Genomic DNA, 21,142 nt, shown 5'->3' with positions numbered 1-21,142 from the left:
GTTGAGCTAAGTTTTCTTCCCAGCTCCTGAGAGGAGTCAGGGAGAACGCGGTCCCTGTGGCCGTCGTCTGGGGATGTGTGAAGTGCCTGTGAGCAGGTACGCTAGCTTGGCGGGACAGCCCGTTCCTTAGGCTGCTGACTGGGTTTCAGGAGTGAGTGTTTAGTTAATGAGTGTGTTACCAGGGGGATGCAGAAACAGGAGGTGGGAGTGAGCATTCTATTAGGAGAGCTTCATGTTTGGATGAAAATCACAGGATGAGAACAACCTGAAACATGCAGGGAAGATGCCCTGGGTGGCAAAGGCCACCAGGCTTGAGGTGGGGGTCTGAGGAAGAAGATGCAGTGAGGGCCAGCGGGGGGGAGGGGTAAGTCTCTAGTGCTCTGGCTCTGGACAGGGGAGGGGCGTGGTGTTCTGAGGGAGGAGGAGCAGAGCCTGGCTTCAGTTCTTGTCCAGGGGAACAGAAGATATGGTGGGACGGGAGCCTGTGGCATGTGGAGCACACACAGGTATTTAACCTGGAGTTTGGGAAGAGCATCTCTGGAGCTTGGGAAAGATCTTTGTTTCAAGGACTCCCCTGTGGAGGCCTCCTTGTTCCCACCTTTCCACTGGAAGGGTCTCAGGCCCACAGGCTGCAGTTGGGGCTGGGTAGTGCAGGAAGGTCCCTATTTTTTGGTTAAGAGGGATCCTGAAAGAGGCCAGGTCAGGTTAGGACCTCTGGCTGGCATAGGATTACGTCTTGAATTCCTCAAAACAATGACCGAAATCAGGACGTAAATTGTATATACATACATAGAATTGCTGGCATCAAAATCTAAGAGAAAGGCATGGATGGAAGAGGGTCTCTGGGAGAGACTTTGGAGGGAGCATGGGCCTGCTGACACCTTGATTCCAGAGAAATGGACCTAGTGTCTGATTTGAAGATATACATATGTGTATACACGTGTGTGTGTGTGTGTTTAAATTTTAATTTGTATTTATTTTCGCAGTGCTGGGGATCAACTCCAGGCCTGTGTGCATGGAAGGCACGTGCTTTGCCACCGAGCTGCGCTCCCAGTCCATTTTTCTAACGGTCTTGGTGTGGTGCACACTCCTGTAATTCCAGCCACGCCAGGAGCTGAGGCAGGCGTGGCCAGCCTCACCAACTTAATGAGGCCCTAAGCAACTCAGCAAGACCCTGTCTCCAAACAGAAATAAAGGGGGCTGGGGCTGTGGCTCAGTGGTTGAGTGCCTCTGGGTTTAATCCTTGGTATCAATAACAACAACCATAACAACAACAACAAAACAGTCTTGTGTGGTGTAGTTTTTTTTTTTTTTTTTTTTTTTTTTGGTACCAGGGATTGAACCCAGGGGCGCTCAACCACTGAGCCACATCTCCAGCCCTTTTTAATATTTTATTTAGATAGGGTCTCACTGAGTTGATCAGTGCCTCAGCCTCCCAAATTGCTGGGATTACAGGCATGCACCACCACACGGTTTGTGATTTTTTTTTTGTTGTTGTTTAAATACTAAGATGTCTTTCATCATGAGAACCTTGAAAAATTTGGCTACATTAAAATTTTAATATTTTCCTCCTTGGCTACTGAGTTTCATGTTATCCTAAGTATGGGAATATTTTCAGCATTTCCTACTTAATGCTTTGCTTCCCGATCACAGATGATTAGATTTGATTAGTCATGTGAAGGCAGCCTTTTGGGCAGCCAGGTGAAGACAAGGTGTTTTAAAGCAATGCAAACTACAGGCAACTAGGCCACCTCTTTTACAGCTAGAAACACCAAGCCTAGAGCTCAGAACATCCATCTGAGTCATGGCCTCAAAAAGTAGGGCCACCATTGTCTGGATTCAGAACCAAAGACCTGCAAAGCCACAGATCCCTTCCATGAAGCCTGGAGCTGGTACTTTAAGGGGCTGAAGTTATCATCTCTTCAGGCCATGGAGAGAAGTGGGTTCACCACTGTTGGAGGCATCTGCCAACTGGATCATTCTTTCAGTCTGCTAGTGGACCCCTAGGGAAACCTATAGGCAGAGCTGGCAGACCCTGTAGGAAACCATGCTGGAGATGTCCCCAGGTCAGGTGCCAAGTTCTTTCTGTCTTAAGACTCTGCCCTTTCAGATGAGGCTGGGTATCCTTTCTCAGATGCTTCAGGCTGAGCAGAAGACCCTCAGTAGCAGAGCAGGCTCTCCTGCTACTCTGGGTAAGGGTAGGGGAGAGAGACCCTATTGCCTGCACCCCCTTGCTTGAGTAGGGGTCTATTCTGGATTTACATCATTCTGGAAAAAAGCCCCTTCCTTCTCTAACTGAAATCTATTTCTTCTGCACCCTACCAGAGATTTGTTCAAATGGTCACCATTTTTTGTGGGGGGACTACTAGGGATCTAACCACTGAGTTTTATCCCCAGTCCTTTTATATTTTGAGAAAGGGTCTCACTAAGTTGCTGAGGGTCTTTAAGTTGCTAAAGCTGGCCTCAAACTTGGAATCCTCCTGCCTCAGCATCCTGAGTTGCTGGGATTATAGGTGTAAGCCACCACACCTGGCTCCCAGAGTCACTTCTTTATGTCAACAAGCTTGGTGTCATGTGGGGAGGATCACATGGCAGGGCTCTCTGAGGGGCTGGCTTTTAATTCTGGGCCCTGTCCAGGACATCCAGCCTGTCTCCCAAGGGCTGCAAATCCAAGAGGACAGGTACCCTGGCAGAGGCCCGTGGGCGGGTTGAATGAGGATCACCATGTGTGACTCAGGGGTGGAAGGCCTGTCATCCAACCCCTTTCAGGCACTCAAAGTTAAAAACTCAATCGCAATCACTCTTGGTCTCAACATTCTCCTCCCTGGGACACCACGGGTGTTCGGCGAGTACCTCTGGGATGAAGAGTGCCTTATCCCCTGCTGGAGACACGACACGGGAGTCAATGGGTCTCGTTAGTAGCCTGTATGGCATTTGGACCCGAGGCAACACCGCCCGCATAGTCGTCACAGGAGTCTGTGTGACACTTATCTGTCTGGCACACTGGGAATGGATGAAAGCAGTTTTCCTAGAGGTGCCCTTAAGGTGATTTGAGAGGAGGGATGCTGCCCAGGGACTTGGACTGGGATCTCCTCCTGAAAACAGGAGATTCCAGCCACAGAGGTTGAGCACACAGCTTTTTATTCAAAGAAAGAGGTGAAGATTTGCACTCCCCCTTCCCTCCCTGAAAAACCGTGTCTCGTTTTGACATCAGGTGTGGCGCTTTCAGTTTTGGGGCTAAGCAAAATGTTACGTGTCAGCAGCCACCGTGTAAAGAAGGCCACTGTATCAATAGTGCATTGGCATTAATCGATGTGAAAGCTGACCTGGACCAAGAAAGCAGGCCTTCAGCTGGCTGCAGAAGGCTCACACCTTCCTGGTGCCTTTGCATTAGAGTCTGACCACCACCCATCATATGGAACATAGCTGGAGAGCTGTGAGCAAGGGTTAGGACAGAGGGGGCTTTGTGAACACTGGCCCTCCCCGGGCAATTAACTGCAGAGCCTGATGGGGCTTTAGTTATAGACAGAGGATTCTCTGATAAATCCCCTGCCTCTAGGGATTGCCCAAGGATGCTGTCCAAGAACAAGGCCACCGCTTGGCTAGCCTTCCTTTCTCAGTGTCCTGAGGCTGTATCTCCACACAGTGACTTTCTTCCCCATTCAACTGGGGCCACAGATCCCCATGCCCTTTCACCTAGAGCAGTAAGGGGGACGGACCCTGACACAAAGACCTTACAAGGGCAGGTTCTGCCTCATGCCTGAGCCCTCCCCCAATCTTAGAGCCAGACTATATTGGGGAAATGGGTAAGAACAAAGGCTCAAGCTAGGAGTTGGGGAGCAGAGTGTTTCTCATGTCTGACTGGGGTGGGGACCCTTCAGTTACTTTGCAGAAGATGCTGCTTCAGAAACCACTGCTGTGGGGCTGAGGAGCAGAGGGCCTGCTCAGACCTTCACCAATGGTCAGCTACCCTAGGTTTCATGGGAGCTCACTACATCCAGGCTCATCCTGGCAGAATGGGGCCAGGTGTCTGTCTCCTAGGTTCATTAGTCTGTAGGCCCTGGCTATTACCGTTCTGAGAGACAAGATAGGTGCCATCTTGGGAGAACTGGCCCAAAACACAGGCAGAATTTCGGGTCATTTCTGTCCATGTGTGTTTTGCTATTAGGCTCCCTCCAGGAGGGAGAGTTAAAGTTCCCATGGGGGAGGCTAGAGTGTTCAGGCGCTCTAAACAGGTCTTGCCCATGTCTCACCTGTGAGTGACAGATTTGGAGGAGACACGAGCTCCAAGTTATTTCGGGGAGGATTCTGTTGCCTATGGAACAGAACTAAATTTTGATGTTAGTGTCAAACTCAGGCTTACTCCCATCCGGGACAGTTGCTGCATTTGCCTGCAGGGTTCTCTCTCAAGCCAAGCCTGAGGTCTTGACAGTCGATGTGACAGCCAGGCCTTTCTCTTAATTTAGGCAGGGAGTGGGGGAAATCCTTCCAGAGTGGCTGTAGGTAGGTTCTCCTGACATCAGTGCTCCACCTCAGGTCCCCAAGGCCAGCCCTGTCCTGCCCTTCCATCACCAGCCAGGAGCCAGGGCCCCAATCTTCCCAAGAGAAGACAGCATCCCCAGGAAAACCAGGAGTGAGTTCTTGGGCTTCCCTGTTTGGACCTTCCTTTGAGGAGAGAGGCTGTGAAAGCGGCCCAGGCTTGGAGAACGAGTCCTAACCACCCTCTGTGCACTCTGCTTAGGTGAACTCGGAGCAAGTCCCACCTTCTTCACTGTCCCCAGTCTACCCCCTGACATGGAGAGGGGAAGGAGGGGTCATTGGGATGGTAAGACCAGGCAAGTGGCCTGGGAGAAGGGTCAGGATGTTCTGGGGAGGACATTTAACCAAAACCCCAGAACATGGGTTGGTAGTCACTTTAAGTGTGTGGCTGTCTCCCATGACACCACCTATTCATCTATCACCTCAATAGAGTCCTCGTCCTTTATCTCTTCTGACTGCTCCTCTGTCGTCTCGGTGCTGTCTGACAGTGATGACACCTGCCGCACCAAGTCCTTGTCACTGGGCGTCTCTGGCTGCCATGGTCTGGAGAAGGGGTTGAACCAGTTCAGGGAGAAGTCTCCACCAAAGGTCTCTTTCACGGACCTCCAGCTGGCTGTGTGCTCCCTGGGCTGATCTTTTCGTTTGAGGCGCTCGATGCTCTAGGGGAGGACAGGAGAAGGAGCATCAGCCTGGTCTGGGGTTGCACTTCACGAACACTCCCTGGGTCCTGGCACAGCAGAGTAGTGGGGCCCAGGCAGGAGTAAGATGGTAAATAACAGAGCATAGGCTTTTGTGGCCCAGGTCACCTAGAGGCCCTCAGAGGGTTGCTGGCGTGTGGGTGGGGAGCAGGGTGGAGGAGCCCCAGCAAGCAGGGCCTGCACAGCAGCTGGCCTGTGTCTGCTGCCCACTCCCCTGGCCTCTCCCTCCTTTCTTCCCACAGGCACAGGCTAGCTGCTGGACAGGGGCCACGTGCTGTGGCCGAGGGCCAAGGAGTAACATCCTAGGCCTCTCCAGGCATGAGCTGGGCCACCCATCTATGAAGGCCAGTAAGAATAGTGGCCTGTTTCCTGGGCCACACCCCTCATGGTAGGAGTGGCAGGCTCTGCATGGGAACAGCTGACGGGCAAAGGCAAGAATGCAGGATACAAACGGCATGCGAGGTGAAGCAGGTGCCAGCATGCAGCGGGCACTGGAGGGCGCCAGGGCTGGCATCAGGCCTGCGCATGCATTGGATACTCCCTGTGGCCTCTCCCAAGTCGCCCACTCACCTGCCTCTGGGTGTTGGCTGTGACTCGGCCACCAGGCCACAGAGGGTGTTGGGATAGGGAAGCCCAAAGGAGTTAAAGACACAGCCAGGCCAGCTCTCCAGGCCCACAATACCCTCACAGAGGCTCTGACCCCCAGTGTGGTCTGCCTTCTCCATCTCTTCTGGAAGCCAAGGGAACTTGCTGTGAGTGTGTCAGAACTGCACATGACTCAAGACTACCTCGGACTGATCTCTGCATCTTGTTCTAGATCTGCTCTTCCATGACAAGATCCTTACCTAACTCCCATGATCCTCTGGAGAAGAGAAAGTGAGGGCCGTATACTGTCTCAAATCTGACCGTACCCTATGCCGTTCTTCTCCAGTGCCCTTCCCACACCATCTGTGATTGTTTTCCTTGACTTTTGAAAAAACTGCAAGTTAAATAATCTGATCTCAAGGTATCTCCTTATGAGACTTTTTAATTACCAAGGGGAAAATAGTAACTTTACAGTAGGAAAATGTTGCAATACCAACTGAACCAAATGTCAAAGAACTTCACCAATAATGTCCAACCTTTGCAGTTCACTGAGGCCATAACTGTGCTTCAGTGATACTCTTGCCAAAACACATAACTTCAATCTAACCATGGGAAAATACCAGACAAATGTAAAGTGAAGGATATTCTACGGAAAGCATGGCCTACAATATTGAAAAAGGGTCAAAGGCTGTGACAAAACTATTCTGGAACTAGTTAGAAGTGGTGATGGCATATTGTGAATGCACTAAATACCATGAAATTGTATACTTTAAAATGATTACCTTAGTTTAAAAAAAGGTCAAGGTCATGAAAGGTAAAGAAAGACTGAGAAACTGTCACAAGTTGGAAGAGATTAAAGAGACAGGAAAAATGATGTGAGTTGGGCATGGCGACGCACACCTGTAATCCCAGTGACTTGGGAGGTTGAGGCAGGAGGATTGTAAGTGTGAGGTCAGCCTCAGTAACTTAGTGAGGCTCTAAACAACTGGCTCAAAATTAAAAATAAAAAGGGCCGGGGATGTAGCTCAGTGGTAAAGCACTCCTGGGTTCATCCCCAGTACCCCCACAAAAAATGTGATATGGGATCCAGAGATAGAAAAAGACATCAGTGAAACAACAGGAGAAATATGAATAAAGTATGTAGGTTAGTTAATAGTAATGTATCAGTAAATTTCCAGATTTTTTTATTTTTATTTTTTTAAAGAGACAGGGTATCAGAATGTGCATGGGGCTATGTTGCTCAGGCTAGCCCAGCTCCTGGGCTCCAGCAATCCTCCTGGGTCAGCCTCCCGAGTAGCTGGGACTACTGGAGTGTGCCACCATGCCCAGGTCCACGTTTTTATATTTGTATTATGGTTGTCTAAAATTTTAGCCTGACACTGCTGGAATGATACATGGAAACTCTATATATTATTCTACTTTTGTGTAAGTCTGAAATTATTTCACAATGAAATATTAAAAAATAAGAATGCAAGACGCAAAGATTTCTGCAGTGACAATTTGAACACTGAATTACAATAACGAAAACCTCATGTCCAATGATGAAGGTGAAGTAAATGAGTCTATAATCAGAATACTATGCAACTATAAAAAATGGTGCACATACATTTCTACATGACACTGGAACATCCTGTCTGGCGTCAAGGGAAGAAAGCAAAGGTGCACAGGACAGTCTCATGGAACCTGCAGCTTCCTTCAGGGATGGGATTTTATATGATTTGTATTCTGTTTCTGTACTTTCTCACACTTTCTAGATTTTTACCAATGAGCCGGTGTTATTTTTCTAACTGGAACAAAAAAAAAGTCTATTTCAACAAATGGACCTTATGGATACAAGTCTTGAGGGACCCTGTTGGGTCATGCACTCGGGATGCCACGCTGCTCCCTGCTGGCCCCTCACCAGACCTCCTTTGCAGAAGCAGTGACAGCTGACTAAGGCAGCTTGTTTTGGGAATCCTGCACATCCTTCCTGGAGAGCATCTGCAGTCTGTTAGAGAGCGCTGGGACAGCACCAGGGGGCAGAGCATGCTACAGAGAAGATGCCCAGAAATGGCAGATTGCTGTGTCCATTCAGATGGGACTCATTCAAGGCCATGGCTATCTATCAGTCCTTCCTTACAGCCACTCTGTGAGGAGGTGGCCATTAGTACCGACACTTGGCAGATGGGGAGACAGAACAAAGCTCATCCAGATGGTTAAGTAGAACTGGGACTAGAACTGGAGTCTTATTTGCCCATTGTTTTCCCAGTTGTACTGCAAAGCCTCACTCTGCCTGTGCTGATCTCAAAGTCAGAAAAAGATGCAGAGGAGAACAAAGCAAAGAGCACCCAGGGTTACTATTTACCATTCACGTGGCCTGCCCCCAGGTGAGCACTCTTGTATTATATTCAACCTCAATAAGCTCATATAAGCATTCCAGACATGAACCTGGCCTGTGTACCCACCTACAAGTTCTTCAGTAATTAAGCAGACAATGTTCAAGGAATATCAACTTTGAGTCTGGAGAGAAGAAAATATTGCAAGTGAATAAGATGCATAAAAAGGACCTGGGGGCTTCTTTTTTTCCTGGTAGCACTTAATTTTCAATTTTGGGTGGATATAAAGATGTCCTGAAGGCAAAGTTCTCAAGTTCAAGGTTTGCAGAGGAGCAGTAATACTTCAGGCTCAAGAGAACAGAAATGGCTGGCTCCTGTTAAGAGGGCAGTGACATACAACTATGCCTCTTTTGGGTGTGTGTGACTTGGTGATACATGAGCTGTGACCCGTGAACAAATTCAACAATTCCCCAAAATGAATATATCAGGACCATGGCTCCGGAGGGAGGCCAAGCATGTACTCTGCACAAGCTCAGCCTCACCCTTTCTTGGGTGAAGAAGTCAGAACCTCACACAGCAGCCCACATGAATATGCCTCTCCACAGCTGGTCACCTAACATCATCTGTCTTCCTCAGTGGCTTCATACCCGACCCCTGGATCATTCCAATACTGAGGATTTAACCCAGGGGTGCTCTTCCATTGAGTTACACCCCCAGTTCTTTTTTATTATTTTGACAGGGTCTTGCCAAATTGCCGCGGCTGACCTTGAACTTGCAATCTTCCTGTCTTGGTCTCCTAGGTAGCTGGGGTTACAGATATAAGCCACTGTACCTGGCTACACCTTTTAAATGTAACCCACAATTGGAAATATTTTTGTTGCAACCCAGAACACAAGCACATGTATATACACAGGCATACATACTCACAATTTTATGAATCTTAAGCTACGATATGTACTGTATTTAAAATGCTGGTTGCAAACCACTAAACTGGTTACACAAGTCAGGAACAGTTGTGACCTATGGTTTGAAAAGCACAGTTCTAATGCAGTTAACATTCGCTAAAGCCAGATCATGTGCCACACGCTATACATTTACATTCATTACTCTCTTAATATTTGTCAAGTCAACCTTCTGTGTTAGACTCTCATGCCCATTTTTCAGCAAGAAGTGAGGCTTGCAGAAATGAATGTCCAAACTTAGAGCTTGGTAGTAAGGTGTACTAGGAAATAGAAGCAGGGGATTGAACCAAAGACTGAGGCCAGATCCCAAGTGCTTGCACACCACAACACATGACCTTGGTTGGAGTCAGGGCATCCTATCTCTGTTAGAACACATGCCTTCTTCCCCCAGAAGCTTTCTGGCAAATCTCCTCTGCAGTCCTTGTCATTATTCCTCAGATCTGCTCCATCAGCTCCTGCCATGTGAGGGGAGGATGGAAGGTGGAAAGGGATCTCCTGCCCTCCCTGCTTTGCTAAGGGAATCACACAGCTCGAGTCATCCGGAACTTCCTCTTGAGGAAGAGAGTGAGAACGAAGTTTGAGTACATTGGTCAGTGGCTGGTTTTGGTTTCACCATGAATTCATTTTATTTTTTTTTGAGACAAGTTCTCGCTTATGTTGCCCAGTCTGGGCCCAAGTGATCCTCTCGCCTCTGCTTTCCGAGTGCTGGGGCTATAGATGTGCATCACAGTGACTGGCTCACTGTAAATTCTCTATCTTCTATGAGGTGACTCTCAGGTTGGGTATGTCTTTAAAGATACAAGAAAACATTTATGTGGGTGTGGAGGCCCACAGATGGGAACCAAGGACACGTGCCTGTGGCTGGGCTGGGCAAACGCCCCTGGCTGTCGAGTACTCACCAGCTGGCACTCCCATCTGGGGGTCCCTGGTTCCACTCTTTCCTTGCTCCATTCTGGGCTGGTTCTTCAGCAAAGGTGCCCTTGGCCAAGGCAGTTCAACTGAGGAGATGCTTAGGAGGAGCACCGGGTGCAGCTTTAGACCGTCCTTGCTTTCTCAGCATTCATTTGGTGGAGGTGCCGCAAGAGGGCGGGCGGAAGCAGGGCTCTTGGATGCTTTGAAGGGGGAGCACCTGTGGCCTCAGAGTTGCCATATTCCACTACACTGAGCCTGGCCACACACTGCAGGCATCAGGGGTGACGCTGAGTGCCACACCCCAGCCCCTAGTAATATCACCTGCTTGAGGCCCTAGGTTCCACCCCTGGCACTGCCCTCCCCCGAAAATAAAAGAAATAGAAAAAGCCCAGTGGTATCACTTGGAGGCTGTTAGAACACAGTCTACCAGGCCCCCCTTTTAGAATTCTGGCTCATTAGGTAGGTCTTGGGTAGGGCAGCTCCAAGAGGTGCCCAGGTGACACCGATGCTGCTGGGCCAGGGATTACCACAGATCCTTGAGGGGTTCTGGCAAAATCTTTCTTCCTTCATGTTTGATATTTAAGAGGCTCTGTAGCTCAGTGGTAAAGCACGTGTCTAGCACGTGTGAGGCTCTGGTTCCATCCCCAGCTGCAAGTGTAAAAGGAGCAAGGGCAGGGTTCCTTCTAGGCTGGGACCCCACACCTCTCTTAGCTGCAGTACTGCACTGCCCGTTTTAAAAGGAGAGAAGCTGCAAACCTAGTGACTTGGTAGGAGAGCCCAGCCTTCCAGAGAGGAGCTTGTGTGTGCTACCAGCCTTGCATGGGGGTGTGATAATATTAGTTAGTTCACCTCAGCTGGAAGATTTCTGATCAGGGTGGTGGGTACTAACTATAAACAGCTTGACCAGAATGAGCAAAAGCTGGTAGTTCTTCTGCTCTTTCACGGAGTTATTACAAAGACAAAATGACATCACTAACAGGAGATGTGACACATGCAGACACCACCAAGTCCATGCAAATATGCATAAATTCATTTGGACCTAAGCCTTTTGCGTGCTCAGTCTGGCTGACACTGACAAGGAACCCTGCCCTTGCTCCTTTTACACTTGCAGCTGGGGATGGAACCAGAGCCTCACACGTGCTAGACACGTGCTTTACCACTGAGCTACAGCACCATGCGTCACTTTAAGATGAAAGGAACCACTTCCCAGAGCCCATGTTCCAAAAGCCTGGCTATACTGGTTCATTTTCCCATGGGGTGGGGGGCGGGGGAGGGAGATATCCTCTTTCAGATGTTCCATCTGAAAATATTAGGAGAGCTCAGGGGTGGCCCTTCTCCCTATGTGGATCCCAGACTGGGAACCATTCCCTATACTGCAAGTGACGGCCACATTCCTTGCACTCTCAGCAAAATGTTATCAGTCTAGAGGAAAATGGAATAGGAAAAATACAGGCCACCTAGGGGTATGCCAAGTGCAGCATTTCACTCTGATGTGAGTGCTAGGGACCTTCACTCTTTCCAGCCTAAGGGCTTGTACAAATCCAGAGGTACCATCAGTTGGGATGTCTGAAAGAACCTTTCTCTCGGGGAGAGAAACTCAGTCTGCTCAGGTTTAAATGATGAGTTTCTATTTTTAGAAAAAAAAAAAAAAATCCAATGCAGCACTATCTATTGCACTCCTCTGAAATGCCATGGGGAAAGCAGCACCATGCGTCACTTTAAAATTGTCCTTGAAGATGGAGAATTCTGATGGCATCCAAATATGTAAAAGCTATTTCCTGAGTACCAGTCTCTGTCCCCTAGGGGGAGGACCAGAGCTGCAGCAATGTCTCCCAAGGGACCCATTCCTTCTAAACTGCTAAAAGTCATTTAACAGCCATTCTTCTTTCATGCACCTAAATGAAATGTTTAAAAAAAAAAAAAAAAGTATATGGAGAACAAATGCTATGAACTCGATCTAAAAACAGGCTTTCTAAAAACAAACACTTAAGAGCTGAGCCCTGACTCTATGGCACCAATAGCACAGCAGAGGCACGTCCAAGTTAACCGCCTTGGGGAAGGTCACAGAGTTGCTCGACTAAACACCTCAAGGGTGTTTTCTCTCAGTGGGCACCATGCCACACCAGAGGCCAAAGCTCCTCAAAGAACTACATCAGAACAGCATGCACCAGAGATCTGCAATGTTTTCCTCCGGCTGGACTTGGCCTTTGGCTGGGTGGCTCTGCTCACAAACTCCAGAGAGACTTCAGGACTTGCTAAAGCCCCTGAGAGTCCATCAACACCAAGAAGGCAATTCAGACTGCAGAGAGCCATGGGAGAGGCCTAGTGGGGCAGCTTGTTTGAGAGGGACCATAAATGTCCTTTATACAAGAAACCTTTAAATAAAAAACCTTCATTCATGAGGGGGCACAATGAAACAAACACTCAAGCAGAGAAGACCCCAGGAGCTATGGACGATCTGCCCTCCTCTGTGGGTAACATGGGAGAGAGGACAGCTAAATCAGAGCAGGTTTTGGAAAAGTTTTATTGCATTGTTTCCATGTGGAAGCACTGACAGAATCGAAAAGAGGCAGCAAGTTCCACTTATTTTTCTTGAAAAATCACATGGCTAGATTAACTTTCTCCCTACCCAGGACTAGACTGAATAAAACTTATCCCCCGCCCCCACCCCAAGCGAAAGCTAAAAAGGGAGATTTGTGACAATCGCTTAAAAACAAATCAGTGTAGGAATTCACAGATGGTCAGGATTCAGACTGGTTATTTTTGTGTCTGAGGGCACTCTCTACCTCCTCACCTCTCCCCACCATCCTTGGTCCTTCCTCTAGCTTGTCACCACCTCTTTCAAATGAGACCCAAGGCAGGAAGTGCCTCCCATGGGAAGGCTGGCCAGTCTCAATGCAGCAGGGCTGGGTTCCCCTGCTCAGTCCGGTGAGCAGACGGCCTTCTGTCAACTTTAAAAATGTCGTCCCAGATCAAGGCTAGCTCCATGCCAGGATAACAGTATCCTAGGTTAAAGTAAGACATGGGTATATGCACATTTCATGGCTCTTAAATGTCAGAAGGTGGACCGAGGTTAGAGATTTACAAAATGAGAAGGGCTTGATGGTGGGGCACGTGTGTTCCACCCAGAATCAACACTGCTTCATTGACATCTTGACAGGGAAGGGAGGGAGGTGGGGTGGTCAGAGAGGAAGTAGTTGTAACAAAGAAAAATGTAGCTTGCTTGAAACTGCATGCCCGCCCCCCCCCCCAGTCCTTTGATTGTACAGGGCGTTTTAAAAGGGAAAAACTTATTTCCTTCATATTCTTCCAAATCATCAGAGGGATAAATCTGCTGACTTAGAATACAAATAAGACCCCTTCAACTCTCTCCCTTCCCCACCAGAATAATTCTACACAACCCAGGCCCATAAAGTACAAGGCAGAACAAATGATTTTGTGAATAAGGAGGCAAACCGTGTCCACTTTGGGGGATGAGGCCGCTGCACCAAGGGCCCTTCTGAAGGCTCCAGCCCTGATCCTGCCCTTCTCAAGCCTCAAGGGGCAAACAGCCATCTTCCGTGAGATTTCAGTCCCATGGGGCTCCTGCCACTGCCTCCTGGGCAGTGGGAGGTCAGGGCCCTCCTGGCTTTCCTACTGGGCCAGTCCACCATGCACAGCATCAGGTCTCGCTCAGTTAGTGGAAGTGGACACGGCCTGGAGACAGCACCCTCCACGTTAGTCACGCCAGACAGACAGCAGAGCGGAAACCAGAGCCAGAGAAGGGATTTTAAAAGGAAAAAGAAGAGCAGCTTCGGTCATCAAAAAATCAAAAAGGATGATTTTTAAAAAATAAAACATGGGGACTTTTTTTTTTCTCTGCAATGTTCAGCCATTTTACTTGAGACATAAAAAAGTTTTAAGAGTAGTTGATTTGCTTTTCGGTCTAAACATTCATGAGAACAGATCGGACGATAGTGCTGTGATGTGGTTTGTGTCTGAGTGGCAATGCTGGTCAGGGGTCCTTCAGACCACATACTGATATGGGTCTGCCTTCCCTTGATCTGGCGTGGCAAAGGGGCTGGCCCAGCCTAGAGAGAAGGGGTGGCCAAAAACTGCTTTCATGTTCATCCATTTTGTTTTTTTAGCCCATCTTCTCTCTTCCTTTTTCAATTGTTCTATTCCCTGAAAACAAGAACAATCATACTTTCAGTCAAGCGCTTTATTGCTGTAGTTTTGGGGAGGGACATCCATTAGCTCGAGGTGACTGGAGTAAAGGCTTCCTTTTTAAAGCAATAAAGCTATCTACATATTACACTTTTCTTCTGTGTCCCTCGTAAGAAGTGTCACACACAAAAAAACCATGCTTTTTTTGGTGGGCACATATTTACAAGTCCCGCAGAGAAGGAAGGGAACATGAGCACAGCAGGAGACACCTAAGCTGCTGTTCCTAACTGTGCTGATCCAGTGTGTTGTAGGTTGGGAACGTCCACCAGACCTGGTCCTTCCTGGGCTCTAGAGAGGTGCTTGTGGCTTGTGCTGGGTGCAGATGGGAGTGCAGTGCAGGCTTTCATGGGGGAACCCTCAGAACTGGCTGGGAGCCTGCAATCATGAGAACTAGCAGTGGCTGCTAATTTGGGATAGTTTCATGGGAAGTTTGAAGCTACTATGACCACTTTGCAGACAAAAAAAAAAAAAAAAAAAAAGGAAAAAGGAAAAAAAAAAAAAAAAAGTAAAAGGCAATAAATCAAATGACTGCTCTGGTGCTGAGTCTCACCAGCCGTGGGGATTAAGAAGCAGCTGGCTCAGTGGGGCTGGTGAGACACAAACCAAGAAGATGGGGCAGAAGTGAGAGGCTGTGGGTAAGGGAAGAAGTCACCAGAGGAGGAAGGAAAGGGATTAGTACGGGTCAGCCTCAGTCATGTCCAAGGTCTTCCAAGTGCTCCTTTGGGGAGAAGCGTGGAGGAGGCCAATGTGGCAATGTCACAGAGCCTGTGCCACTTCCCTTGCTATATTTCACTGGAAAAAATGGGGGCTAGGAGGAACTTCCCCTTTTCCCCTGTTCAGATGGAGTTGGTCAGCTTCCAGAGGAGCTGGCCAAAGGGCAGGGTTTGAGAAGGGCCCCTGCACAGACAGGAGAGAAGCTGCCTGGCAGGAGCCCAGCTAGAGCTGTCTGCTGTGGTCTCTGGTGAGATGGGGGTTGGGACAGTCCAGTCTGAGTCTTCACAGCCCAGAGACCTGGAAGAACATTGGTCAAGGGGAAGATACCCTTTCTCATGAGGTGCAGGCCCTTTGTTCCTTTCTCTTTAGCTTTCCAACACATCCCTTTAGGAATAGCCTTGACAGGGAAGAACAACTAGCACCAGGCCATGACAGTTTTTCTTCTGGCCCTCCGACAGCATCCTGAAAGTGGGCAGAGCCTAGCAGTCACCTTTGGCTTCCCCACAGCTCCTATGCAGAGAAGCTGGTCATGGTACCATTTGGCTACATAGCTGGATCTATACCGTTGGCTATTTTACAGAAAATTTTATGTTTACTATTTTACAGAAAATCTTGTGCAATGACATTTTATTTTTATTTTGTCCTGGGAATTGAATTGGGGCACTTTACCACTGAGCCACGTCCCTGGCCCTTTTCATTTTTTATTTTAAGACAGGGTCTTGTGAAGTTCCTTAGGGCCTTGCTAAATTGCCAAGGTTGGCCTTGAACTTGCAATCCTACCTCAGCCTCCCGAGTCACTGGGATTATAGGTGTGTACCACTGCACCCGGCAATGACATTATTTCTTATAAATGAAAAACAGTTGCTGAAAGTCCCATGACCCTTCTAAAACATTGGGAACCCCCCAGCAATGGTGCTTAGGCAGTGGATAGTACTGACCCTTCTCTGCTGACTGCTTTTTTAAGCCTATAAGGCACAGAAGCCCACAGCAATGGGAAGGTCTCTGTCTTCTTGTAAGCCCCACTCACATGCTGGTTACCCAACAGTTCACAGTCCCCAGACCACTGTTGAAAATGTCCACCTGGGGGAGCTTCGGGAAGCCAGGAGTACCAGGACAAACTTGAGACCTCCTGATTGCTCCTCATGCTCAGAGCAAAGTGCTGCCCTCTTTTCCTGGAGTCCTTTATCTGGACCCCCAAACCAGAAAAGAAATGCCACCTCAAGGATTCTGAACACCTTTAAGGAATGTGTGGCTGCAGGGCACCAGGGAGCAGGCTCCAGTCTGGCCCAGACAGCAACTTCGAAGGGACCAAAAAAGGAGTGGTAGGTAGTATGGCAAGGAGTAGGGGATGGGAGGCTGTGGCTGAGCACCAGGGCTGGGCCAAGCGCAGATGACTCAGATGCCAGCAGGAGCTGTTGCTCCAGGAGACTCAAGGCAGGTGTCTTCCAACTGCGCTCAGGACCTGGTCATGACATCTCCCCTGGAAAGCTGACCTTGCCTGTCCCAGCTGGGTTAGGGCCTAATTTGTGGATCACCCTATCTCTAAACCTCTGGCCCCCAGATGGGAAACGTGTCCTCAGCGCCTAGCAGAGTGCCTAACACAGCAGTGTGTAACAAAGAACCCTGATGTAAGTCATGAAAGGGACTATGGTAAAGGCAACCTTCTGTCCCAGGCTGCTGAGTCCCTTTCCTGGTGTGTACATCAAAATGATCCCTGTCATTGCAAACGAAGGGACTATGCCTTGCACGCAGGGGCCTAGCTACCGGGCTCTCAGGTCTGGCTTCTGAGCAGCCCTTCCAATACCTGCCTGGGGTCCTTCCCAGCTCCAGATGCAGAGGTGGAGAGCAGGGCTGCCCGCTTACCGTCTCATCTGTGCAGATGGAGTGCACCTGGGTTCCAAACATCACTGACGTGAAAATGAGGAAGAGCAGCGCCTCAAAGCACAGCAGGATGAGGAGGATCACCGTGGTGGGTGGTGAGAAGGAGCTGCACTCTGAAAGAGAAGGATATGCAGGTTTAGGGCTGCCACCTGCAGATGCCCAGCTCCCCACACTGCCTGGGTTCCTGCTCTGCCTACACCTCAGGACTTGGCTCCTCCTGGGGGCCACAGGTCTCTGGCCTCCACGCACGGCAGGTACTGTTCTATCCTACACCTGGCTACCCCTCACCTGCTTAGGGAAGCCCTCCTCAAGAGGCCCTAGCTGGGGCTTCCCTTTCCTTAACAAGAATCAGCCCCTGATCACTGTCCTTGAGTCCAAGCAGAGTGCCTGGCACATGGAAGGCCCAGGAAGGATTATGAACTGCAGTCTGACCACCTCATTACATCACGGGGGCCTCTCCTCTCCTCAGCCAACACAAGGGCTCAGGTGCAGAGGGCCCTCCAGTTCTGATTTGGCCAGGGGATTCCTGGGTATTCCTGTACAAGGTGCTGCCTGTTTCTGCACCTCCAACAGACCAGAGAGAGAAAAGGGCAGGTCTGGAGGACCTGGAACTTGAAGCTTGGCAGAGCGCAGGCTAAGTGTAGGGCTCAGCCCTGACCACAATGTGAGGCGATGCCCCTTCTTCCCAGGACATCTGTCTCTCTGAGACTATCAATCTCAAAGGCTGGTGAGTTAACTGAAGAGACAATGGCCCAAGGTCAGCACTTTCACTGTACTGGCCCACCCTGACCTGGATGAGACCTGGGATGAGTCCCTGTCCTATTCAGGCATCCACTCTATCTTTTTTTTTTTTTTTTTTAGGTGTAGGGATCGAACCCAGGGCCTTGTGCTTGCAAGGCAAGCACTGTACCGACTGAGCTATCTCCCCAGCCCCAGGCATCCACTCTATAGCAGTAATATTTGACTAGAGGCACGGTTTACTCCTGAGTAGCAGAATCTTTTGTCTGAACATAGTCTAAATAAGAAAACCAATGTTCTGAAGAGAAGAGCAGAGGTGCTGTTGGAGATGGTGGAGGTGAGCAGGGAAGTGAGCCATCGAGGCAGCCTCCCAGGAAATTCCTGGGACAGGTGGACCACACCTGGGACATGCCTGGCTCAGCAACAGCACTGGCAGCATAGTCTAGGATCGCTTCCCTGACTGGAGAGGTTGAAAGACAGTCTGGCTTTGAGGATTCAAGGAGTAAGTGATTCTCTGAATTGCCCTGCTGGTGGCCTCACAGGAACATCAGGAGGAGTAAAGGAGGTTAAAGGGGTTTAGAAATATACCAAGCTCTGAGGGAGGCAGGTAAACACCTCATCTAAACACCTTCCTTTCCTCAGGTTTCCCTGGGAATGTAACACCTCAAGATGATTTTTCTTCTTGGTTCCTTGCTAGGCAGGGCTTGGTCAGGGTAGCCCACCAGTTTGATGGGCTGCCTCTGGGTGGCCACAAGTATGCCTGCCTGGCTGTGTGCTGGGCAGGATATTGGGAGGAAAGTAACGTAACTCTCTGGAGTTGGGCGGACACACTGGGGGACGAACCCCCGGCCATGAGTTCTAACTGTGACGCCCTCCTAACATTCTGCTGCAGCCAATCTTGCAGTGTGGGATTGCCTATTTCTTTTGGTACTTGCTTGTTATCTGCCTTTCCCACTATACCTCAAGCTCCAGAAAGCTGGGAACTTTGCTCACTGCTACATAACCAGCTGGGAACTGTCTGACAACAAAAGAATATGGGCAAGAGGCTTGGGCTCTTTCCTTCCATACAGGGATATGATTAAGAATTCTTGAGAGGATGTGTGTAGAACTCTGCCTCATCCTGGCACAAAGTCACAGGGTGCTCACTGAATGGAGGTGCCTTGCCTTTGCCTCACCTACCTCAGCTCCCCTGGAGCTGTAGGCAGAGCCCACGGTAGGGCCTAATCTCCCTCCCTGCAAAGCAGCAAGCATCCTTCCCTTCCTGAGCTGGGCTCTGGGGATTACAAATGGAGTCTGCACAGGATCCAGATTCAGGGGATGTAAAACTACTTCCCTATTCTTCTTTAAACATTAACTCAAAGCACCTCAGTCTAGGAGACAGTCCCCACACCCTCTTAATGCAAGCTCCAATGGCCCCACTTGGCTCAACCAGGGCCAAGCAGGGAAGGCATTAACTGTCACACACAGGCACCTTCAGGTCTCCACTCTGGGGGTTGTCCCATGCCTTCCTAGCCTTGCTGATTTAGGAACTGGTGCCTCAAGTCCACTCCACCAGGAATCTTGACCAAAGACAACTGGTGCCAGACCTGGGACACCCAGATAGGGCTGGAAATCCTTGCTCCAGACCTAGCCTTGAATAGCAGGTCCTCTTCTTGGCTGAGTAACCTTAGAACTTGTTCAACACCTCTATGAGCCCCAGTTTTTGTCATCTGCAAAGTGGGGAGCACTCTCCAACCCTGCAGGCTTGTTGTAAGGCTGAAATGAGGTACTACTCAAAAAGCCCTTTGTGCCATGCCTTACTCTTTGTAGGCATTACTAAAACTATTTCAAAGATGTTCTGCCTCACTGACAGTTTGTGTTACTGCCCACTGTTACCCTGATGATAGGTGGGAGGTGTTTGTGATGGTAAAATGTGGAGCTGACCTGCATCCCCAGGGCGTGGCAGAACGTGTACACTTGAGGATGCTCACCGAGTGATCAGGAACTTGCTGAAGACTCACTCTCTGCTAGGATCTGCAGATGCCCACTCGCCCCCAACCTTCCCTGTGCCTCCTGTTCATTAGCTTGGTCCTCTCCTCTCCCTGGGCTTATGCCAGAAGTGTGGCAAGTCAGACCATGCAGGAAAAGCAATCCCTCTGAAGATGATAAAGTGAAAAAGGGCACCCCCTCAGGGAAGAACAGTAGAAATATGATGTTCCCTGCTCACGACTCTGCCTCAGATTCTGAGTGTGAAAGCGTTAGCCCAGCAGGTGGTCTCTCTCTCTTTTTCCCCTCTAGCAACCATTTTTCTTTTCCTTCAGAATTTGTACACTCTTCTGGTTGGACTTCATTCCATCTGCTTGCTTAAATGGAATACTTCAACAGCAGGGAGAATTTGTGTATGTTTAATGTAAATTGTTTAATGTAAATTGGTGATAATTAATATAAATAGTTTGAAAACAACCACCACACAAAAGCCAAGCAAATCAATAAAAAAACTCTATGTCCTAGGCAGAAAGTTAAAAATAGGAATCTTCGTAAGACTGGAATAAAACAACCTTTGATTAATGTGTCTCATTTAGGGCTGGGAGTGTGGCCCAGTGGTGGAGCACTTGCATAGATGCTCCAGGTCCTGGGTTCCATTCCCAGTATTGGGAAGAAGGAAAAGAAAAAAAGCCTCATTTAGAGAAAGAAACAAAAGCTGTCACCCAACACGGTTCCCCCTGGATGGAACTGGGTGCTCTGCTTGCCGGGGTCAGGGGCTGCATCTCCCTGTGCCTACTCAGTGCAATGGGCCTGTTCTACTCATTACTTTACCTGTCAAACTGACTTTATGGGGCTGCTTTCTTTCATGAAGAGAGACTTGGACCTCTGCTGTTCCTTCCCTGTTCACGCCATAGTCTTGCAGTAGATTTAACAAAATGAGGTAGACAGCTGGCACCATGAAGGAAACAGAGCCTCCATGAAGGAAACAGAGCTGGGGTTCACAAAGGTGGTCTGTGACCACCCCACTTAGGTTACGTACCCACCCTGGAAGAGGGAGGGAAGCCCTGGCACATACTCACTTGTCCAATCTTCTTCAAAGCAATGCAGGAAGTGGAATCCCACCATGATGAGGGCGTGCAAGGATATGAGAGCTATGTACATCTGAAACAGGAAAGCAGTGCAGATGCCATTGTTGTGAGAACCTTCTGACCGTGCAGACTCTGGAGCAGAGCACTCAGAACCCGCTCCTCGGAACGCTTAGCTAGGCTGAGGCCTGACCAGGAGGGGGCCAGGGAGGCATCTGGTGATTCCCTCACAGGGCCTCCGACCTCCCGCCCTGGGTCTGAGGGGAGCAGCCATTCTCTGAGTCTGTGGAACCAGAACAGAAACAAAGCCAGGGCACCAGGCATGACCTGGGCTGCCTGGGGGCATGCAAGGTGTACTACTTCTCTTCGCTTGAAGTTAGGGTGCTGACTGCTCACAGCCCTTCCAGTCCTCACTCTGAGTATTCTTCACCTACCTGCACCTCGGGATGTGAGGACATTGCCAAGACTGCTTGCTCTAGCTACTTAGGCCTGACACCTGGGGTGGGAGCTAATCAACCTGTCTGCATGCACAAGTGAAGGGC

General features: G+C 49.3%; 1 protein-coding gene across 9 annotated transcripts in view; it reads right to left on the bottom strand.

The window, feature by feature from the left end:
- Window positions 1-1,314: 1,314 nt before the first annotated feature.
- The window catches only part of ZDHHC3 (zDHHC palmitoyltransferase 3), a 53,726-nt gene continuing 33,898 nt past the window's right edge, over window positions 1,315-21,142 (bottom strand). For 2 of the 9 annotated variants that reach the window (XM_079115471.1, XM_079115472.1), the window contains 3 exons: window positions 20,595-20,676; window positions 16,795-16,925; window positions 12,517-14,175 (listed from right to left, as the gene is read on the bottom strand). In XM_079115471.1, coding sequence (XP_078971597.1) covers window positions 14,017-14,175; window positions 16,795-16,925; window positions 20,595-20,676 — 372 coding nt within the window. In that variant the 3' untranslated portion in view covers window positions 12,517-14,016. Of the gene's footprint in view, window positions 5,199-12,516; window positions 14,176-16,794; window positions 16,926-20,346; window positions 20,488-20,594; window positions 20,677-21,142 lie in introns of those variants that run through there. The other 7 variants (XR_013759959.1, XM_079115465.1, XM_079115466.1 and 4 more) reach the window with 7 other exon arrangements.

This window comes from Sciurus vulgaris, assembly GCF_902686455.1.
Source record: "Sciurus vulgaris genome assembly, chromosome: 16".
NCBI classification, from domain to species: domain Eukaryota; kingdom Metazoa; phylum Chordata; class Mammalia; order Rodentia; family Sciuridae; genus Sciurus; species Sciurus vulgaris.
This window is presented reverse-complemented; position numbering and strand designations above follow the sequence as displayed.